Raw genomic sequence first — 7,896 nt, forward strand, 5'->3', positions numbered from 1 at the left:
TTATTTTAGCTTTAATATGTATGATTCAGTTCCTGTTTCCCTCAATGAAGAACTATTAAATGGCAATATTAAAAAAAAAGCAATTATTCATCTCATGAAACAGTGATGTCACTAAATTGTTTACTATAATACTTAATTCACTAAAATTAATGTATTATATTCATGGTGAGTAGGGGAAAATAATTTGATCATGAAACAGTATGGAGACAAAAGTGTGAGTTAATTGTATTAAAAACAAGGATTGATATGAAGGCATGATGAGAATTATGACTGTCGGCCAGAGCCACCGAGGTTTATAATACCAGATAATCTACCAGAATTATCCGTATTAACTATGCATATATGCGTCTATATTTTTTCATGTGGAGCTAGAAACTCACCTCATCAAGTTTCATATTTAAGCTGGTGAAAAATGGCCTCTTGTGTGAAGAAGAAAATGAGGTTTTCAACTGCAGCGCTGTGATTAGTGACTTCCTGATCCCCGTGGTTGAGCCTCTCTCGGGAAGCCGACACCTTCAAACTGAATAGAAAGTCTAACCGATCTTTTTTCCTGCTGTGCTTCTTTTCTTTTCATCTCTAATGGACCTCTGTAATCAAACCCCTCACAACCCTCTCATTTGTCGTCTCTCGATGTCTCCCTGCCCTCTGACATCCCCCCTCCTCCTCCTCCTCCTCCTCCTCTTATCATCCCCGTGTCCACTCTTCACTGCACTGATCCCGTGTGACTGGTCACTGCAGTCCACTCGCCCGTGCCTTACTGTGGAGCCCTCCACCATCTTCATGCTTTCTCAGTCGTCCAGCAGAATGAGTTTCTGATTGGCCCAAACAGACGAGAGAGCAGCAAGAAGAGCAGGTGACTCTGACGCCCTTGTCTCTGTTCGTGAGGTGGCATGTCCTCATGAAAGCACCCGAGCGCCTTCACAAGTAAATGTTGTTGATGCACACGTTGGGATGGATTCTCCTGGTGCTAACATTCGTCCCGCCGGCATGGCTTCACCGTCCTGTTTGCATGATCCATGTAGCAATCGTGAAGTCGCTGTGGCTTTCATGATGAGTCTACATGCATCCTAGGCTCCTCATTTTCAAACATCAAGTGAGCAGATCGGCCGTGACGTCATCTGTAAACTACAATCTTAAACTGCCTGTGAAGTGGGAACAGGTCAAGCACGCGTGGTCTACTTAACGTCCCACTGAAGCTTACGTCCCTCTGTATCTTGAAATACGGATGGATAGAATTCAGATTACTTGCTCATTTTTAGCTGATGTTTACCACAAACTAGGTCTCCCTCAATGATGTCCTCCCACCACTAGTTGGCAGTCTTTCCTCTCTAGTGTCTAACATTCCCTAACAAGCAGAGATTTTATTTTGTGAAAGAAAAAAATGTTATTATTATCCTTGTTATCTTTATTCTTGTTCTTCGTATTATTATTATTATTATTATTATGTTGAAGTCAATATCTGACATGAAGATGCCATGCCCAGTTTTTCACATAAATGCAATAACATAAACCACGGGTAAGAAAATATAAAGATAGAAAATTGCCAAATGCCTGACCGCTGTCAGGGTGGAATGATGGCTGAGAAAATGGAATGTAGATGCAGAAATTGGAGGAAATATAACTCAGAATATACTTGTGACTTTCTAGTCTCCAGCTAGTTGTAACAAAGAGTGACACAGTTGACTTGTGATGTGAAAATGGTCGTTGTGACTGCTGTTTTCCCAAGTTGACTGGAGGCAGAGTAACTTTTCTGCAGCTACACAGACCTGAGAAATGTAAATGGCGGATGCAGTCTCTCCTCCAGGACAGACCCGCAGCACCCCACCAAAATTCAATCATCAAAAGGGGTGACCTGCACAGCAGTCATGGTGACTGATTTATTGTCATCATCTTTCCGACGGCCCCAATGTTTGCCGCGTCTTCTCTGATGAGCTGGATCCACACTGACACTCTAGCCCACGCAGCAGACCCCCGAGTGCCCCCCTGCATGTGGGCTTACGTTACCATGGTTACGACTCACATCGGTCAATCTCAGTGGGAAGTAGAACTGTTAATGTTGGTGCTCTGATGCCTCCTGCTGCTGCGCACTGCATGAGATCTGCTAGAACACACACACACACGCGCACGCTTCCTTCCGCCGAACCTCCGTGCTCAAGTCTTCAATTAAGTCTGGTGCTGCTTTCAGAGATCGCGTCTCACCACATGTGAGTTGGGAATTAACTTGATCCTGAAGGCAGCAACAGGAGAATATTTAATCCTCTTTATATGCTGGAGGTTGTGACTCCTTGAGTCGTTTCCCTGACTGTGATTTAGTAATGGACCACAGTGTGTGTGACAAAGAGGCGCTTCTATACTGACAAGTGTTGACATGGCCTTTGTGATATTAAATCATACCGAATCTATGTAATAAATAGAAGATATTGTTATACACAGACTTGTAAATCTAAAATAATCCGAAAGCTCTCACCTGCATGTGTAACAGTGGAGCCACCTGGTGTTTATCCAACGGCCCTAACACATTTTATGTATATTTAATTTTTTTTTATTCAGCGTCTGAAGAAAATCGAAAAACATAAATAAATAATATAAATAACATAAATAATAATTTTTTTTAAAAAAATTAAAAAAATGTTATTTTGAAAAGTTAATTTCTGCTTTTCCCGCTTGTCTATACCCCCAAATAAGATCAAATTGATAATAAATTTGCCTTCAAAATGCCCTTTTATCGACACATATTTAACTGAACTTCGGCTATTTAGAGCCGAATGATATATAAACACACCTGTGCATAATTACTCTAATAATGTGTATCATTGTCGTAATCATAATTACCAAGGTGGTGTACAGTGATGTGGCGACAAGTATTGAGACGGTCTGTGGTTAGGTGACAAACATAATGAGTCCTAAACGGATAAACAGTATATGCATATATACACAATTCTGAGACTCAAGAGCGGCGACGCCATCTGGTGTTAAGAAGCGATATTGCAAGTGATGAAGTAACGAGGTCTGTGATACACTGACACACCGAATCCATCTCATCTCGACGCCTTCACTGTCTCCCTGCAGGATCAGGAGAAGCTGGTTCGGGGCATCATGACCGAGATGACCCCCCTGTCCTCTCGGAGATCCTACAACGGCACCAGCGCCGACTCCTCCCACCTGCACCTGTCGGCGGTGGAAACGCTGTCGCTGCGCAGGTCCGAGCCACTTCCTCAAAAACTGCTGGCCCATTTGGCTGAAGGGGGAGGGGCCGACCTGCGCCCCCTCAGCCCCTATGTGCTGCGGCTGTCCGGGGCCGGGTTCGCCTACTACGCTCCGGGGCCGGAGACTTCGGTGTGAACAGGAACTGCGGTGTGTGTTTTGGACTTTTGCTCGAGGGTGAACCGGACGACCACACGCAGTTCACCTCATGCTTTTCCTGGACTCCTCTGAGCTGACAGCCCTTTAGTTTCTGTCCTCCTGACTTCACCTTTGTGTTTCGGTGGAGTCCTTGGCGAACAGGAGGGGCACCTGGGAACAGTTCGGCAGGTTCTTGCCTCTTTCTTGGTTCAGCGTGAGTGTGTCTCTGTCCAGAACACGGTCTAGCCGAGTTAAGGGGAGCTGCGGATGGTGCGTTCATGTGCGCCAGGATCTAAACTAACTGTAGCCTGAAACTCCAGCTCTGACTCTTCCCGGAAAGCACTTGAACGCACCATGAGTTTATCCCTTTAATGTGTGCGTGCGGATTGGTGGTGTGTGCGCCTGCATGTCTCTGCCTGTGCTCTTCGTCTGTCTGTCCCACACCTTTGCCTTACAGGTACCACACAGCAACCAAAGGTGTCCGAGCAGAAGTGGTGTATCACCAAGCCTTAGACTCACACCCCTCCCCTGAAAACCAGACCCAGGTCAGCGTTGAGAAGGAGGGACGGACCTCCGACCTGCCTTAATTCTAACAAGCCTGTTGGCAGCACTCCAACCTGTAGATGAGTCAGAGCCTGTTTTGGGGTTCAGCGTGTCCTTCGTCCGTCTTCGCTTCCCCCTCCCAGCGCAGTAGCATGTCCTGTTTGTTTGCATGTCAGTCTGTAGCCTCAGTCATCCTTCACTCCAGCTCTTTAGTACTGTGAGTCCAGAGCAGCAGCTGACCTCAGATCAGTGGTGGAGATCCCCAGGAAGCATGGATCAGTACTTATTTGCTTTATATTTCAAAGTTAGGTTCAACCGCATAAACAAGATAAGATATATACTTTATATTTTTAGGATAAAAAGATCCTACAGGACTACATGACAGATAAAGCCTGTTGTTGCTCATTATTTTCCATATATTTTTCTGTTAATTTCCTTTTTTATTTGCACTTCTCTCTTCATGAAGTTATTTGTCAAGGTTATGTGATTAATTCCTTTCTTTTTTTTTTTTTTTTTTTGGAGTTGAAAGACCCAACCTTTCATTATCATCCTATTTCACACTATGAAATGTTTTATTCAGAATATATTTTGATCATTTTTTGTTTTTATTATTTAGACCTTTTTTATTCAGCTGTGATTCCTCACGGAATCAGGAAGAGTGAGAGAAAAAGAAACATTTTTCCAACGGAGAAATACATTTCACTTCATTATATATTTTTTATATGTTTCACAATATTTTTGTCTTATAAAATAATAATTTTCTATTTAAAGAGCAACTCTCTCTGATGTCACCACAGAACTAGATTCACTATTTTTTTAGTTTTTCAAAATACAGTTCAACGCTAATTTCGCCTTAATATTTTAGTTTATTGATTAAACTACATCATTTACTCAATGGCGCTGTCCTAATTATGTATTTCATTTGGTTCATACTTAATAGAAAGCGCAGCCAGTAAATGATCCATGCATCGTGAAGCTTAGAGCTGATGTCTCTGCTGCTCTGCTCTGCTCTGTCTGCTCTGTGTTCTGCTGGATGAATGCTCAAATCTTTAGTCTGTGTTGCATTTATCAGAATATTTCGTCTTGTCCACGGCAGACACTGTTGATCTGAGGATGTCATTTGAAGCAGGATGTTGTCAGGAGGAGACTTGAATAGGCGACATCACAATCAAGCAATAGAATGTCCAAGTGATTTCTGTCCTCCAGCTGAAGATTGTAGCTCGTCTTTACTGCATCTTCTGAGAGTTTGTCCAAAGCATATCGGTCGCAGCGCATGGTAGGAGAAGTCTTGAATGTCAGATGTTTTGTATATTTGTACAGTTGAACTATACCACGGGCAGACGACGGCGTATTGGGGCCGTCTCAGATTCATCAGAGCGACTTTCGACAAATCTAAAATCGACTTCTCAGCAAAAACAAAAGGTGTCATTTTGAACTTTTCTGCTCTAGATTCTCACTTTTCAATGTTAAAAAAAAAAAAGTCTGTGTCATGAACTTTGACCCCCCGATGCGCCGTCGTGCCAAACCTTTCCTAATTTATTCACATGGATTTTGACTTTGGGGCTCAACCTTGTGACCTCCGATTCATCTGAAGAGACTCTGGTGCTTGTTATGCAGCGTCCCGCCTCACTGTGCTGTTGCCATTCTGCATCCAGACACTGAAAGTCACACTCAAATGAGGTTTTATTTTTCATGATGGCTATTTTTTCAGCGACAACAAATCCTCCACAGGCTCTATTTTCACTACAATTTCTGTTGATATCCATCTGTATTTTTGTGAATATTTCTTTTGATACTTTTGTATCCCAGAGAGAAGAATCTATTTTAACTCTTGTTAGAATGTGGGGTCAAAGTTTGTAACCAAAAGGAGAGACGGCGTATATCTATATCTGACATGACATAAAGAGGTCCTTAGAGATTTATAACAACACACACTGCACTTTGTTGGACGGCTCCGTTTACCCTGAAACAAGGTCTATTGTCTGATGTAGATGTTCACTCTTCCTCACAGTTATTTTTCTAAGATTGTAGTGGGTGAGACAAAAAGTGACCAAATAACATGGAACAATCTGTATCTGAAGAATCGCACCACCAGCCTTCCACTGCTGATCAGAATGTCAAACTGCTTTTCTACGTCCGCAGACGAGCTTGGCCAAGGCGTGAAGAGTCGACCTTCGGTGCAGCACTATTTGTACTACTAAACCAGTTTTGACGACTTTGTTTGGGTGAATATTTCAAGAGTTTCATTTGTTCTCTGCCAGCCTGTCTGTAGCAACCGAGGGTGGAAACACTGTATTGTTCATTCTGCTTGTAATAAAACGACTGAAAATATAGGAGTGATTTTTTTTTTTTTTTTATTCATCCCACAAAAAGAGCACCATCATCAGCAACAGGTGTCAGAAAAAACAACATTGATCGTAGGTTTGGATTGTGGGAACAAACCAGAGTCCTGAATTTGATCATGAATTGTTGGTTTACGTTTAAAAACAGAACAATGGGATTTATTGCAGACATCAAACATACCACCTTCACATATCTAAAGTTCACAACTTAAATATGGCTGATTTTCTCAATTTTTTTTATTGGCCTCTTAATGTTTGCCACCAGCTCAATTACCAGCTGATAAAATTAACCATGCCAGTCATAGTTAATGTTGAGGTGTTGGATTTATTGACCAACGATTCACAAAATGACTCAATGTTCTTCACACTTGTTCTTTATAAGAATGTGTATGGTGTAAGCGATTTTTAATGATAATTTTTCAATTGAAAATATATTTTAATCTCACTGCTATACTTTTTTTTCATAGAGTTAATTTTCCGTATTATCCGATGGTGCGTTTGGATAACAGAATGACAAAATGAACGCCGTCTGAAGCTTCAAATCCCCACTTTCCCAAGGGTGACGTGAACGCACCAACCGGTAGTTAGCTAGCTAGCACACGGAATAATTAGTGAGTCAAACGTCTGTTTTTATGATATAAAGAAAGTTTGCGTTGTTGCTGTTGTATTGCCGATACCTACAAAACAAGTTAAGTTGGTTATAGGTTGCATTTTTATTAGAATTGAAACGTGGCCGTCCCTGTTTGAAGAAAAGTCGAAGTCTTATTTTAGCCGAATGGTTCTGTGTCGTTTATATAATATCTGACGTTAAAAACTGAAAGGGTTATTTTAAAATTCCCCAGTGTCTTGCGGGGACAATCAATCGCTGGAGATTTTTTAAAGTATGTTTCAGAGAGATGGGAGGTTTGATCCAATTGTTTGAGTTCAGATGACGTCATTGCAGTGTTAATTCTTCATGTCAGTTCTGTTGTTTAAGGCACTTGCTGTTCCTCTCTCGACCACAAGATGTCGCCGTTGCCCCAACAATCCCCTAACCGTCTTCTTCTCCCCTCCCCCTCAGTGAGAACTGGGTTCACACAGGTTTGCAGCATCGCAGCATCATGTGTGTTGAAGCTGAGGCATCCATGTGCTGATGCTCGCTCCTCCTCATCTCACCCTGCATCCCTCCGTCGACAGCCTCTCGAACGGGTTCCATCCCCAGTCTCCCTCCGGCATCCATGTGATGTAGGCGGTGACCTCCCCGGTCCAGCTCCCCTCCATCACGGCACCACCTTCTTTCCGAAGCCTTGTTGAAGAAACCGCAGGCAAGCTGTCTCTTCTCCCGTCCAAAGTGTGTTTCGGCTGGGCAGCGGGTCTTCCACTGCCCCTCTGGAGGATGTTCCTGTGGATGAAGACGGAGGAGATGGCCCTGGGGGAGCTGATGGAGAGACTGAGGAGCGTCACTAGAAGCATAGGTGGGTGACCTCACATCCTGGTGGTTGACCTTGTTTACTGGGGACAGACTTGACTTAGATGCTCAGCAAATGAGCTGCGCTTCTAGTGGCTTTACCTTTCTTCCAGTATCATTTGAATTAATCTGAAATGGCCCCCGATTATAACATGTTTCAGATCTGTAGGACACAAACAGACATCCAACCATGGCTGAGACACACTGACCTATATATATAAA

General features: G+C 42.9%; 1 protein-coding gene across 2 annotated transcripts in view; it reads left to right on the forward strand.

Moving 5' to 3' along the window:
* LOC128765589 (phospholipid-transporting ATPase IH-like) overlaps window positions 1-6,218 on the forward strand; it is a 33,361-nt gene extending 27,143 nt beyond the window's left edge. Inside the window, exons 30-31 of one of the 2 annotated variants that reach the window (XM_053876366.1) lie at window positions 739-853; window positions 3,070-3,215. In XM_053876366.1, the coding sequence (XP_053732341.1) occupies window positions 739-816 (78 nt within the window). In that variant the 3' untranslated portion in view covers window positions 817-853; window positions 3,070-3,215. Of the gene's footprint in view, window positions 1-738; window positions 854-3,069 lie in introns of both variants that reach the window. The other variant, XM_053876365.1, reaches the window with a different exon arrangement.
* The last annotated feature ends 1,678 nt before the right edge of the window (window positions 6,219-7,896 follow it).

The sequence above is a fragment of the Synchiropus splendidus genome, chromosome 10 (genome assembly GCF_027744825.2).
Source record: "Synchiropus splendidus isolate RoL2022-P1 chromosome 10, RoL_Sspl_1.0, whole genome shotgun sequence".
In the NCBI taxonomy this organism is placed as follows: domain Eukaryota; kingdom Metazoa; phylum Chordata; class Actinopteri; order Syngnathiformes; family Callionymidae; genus Synchiropus; species Synchiropus splendidus.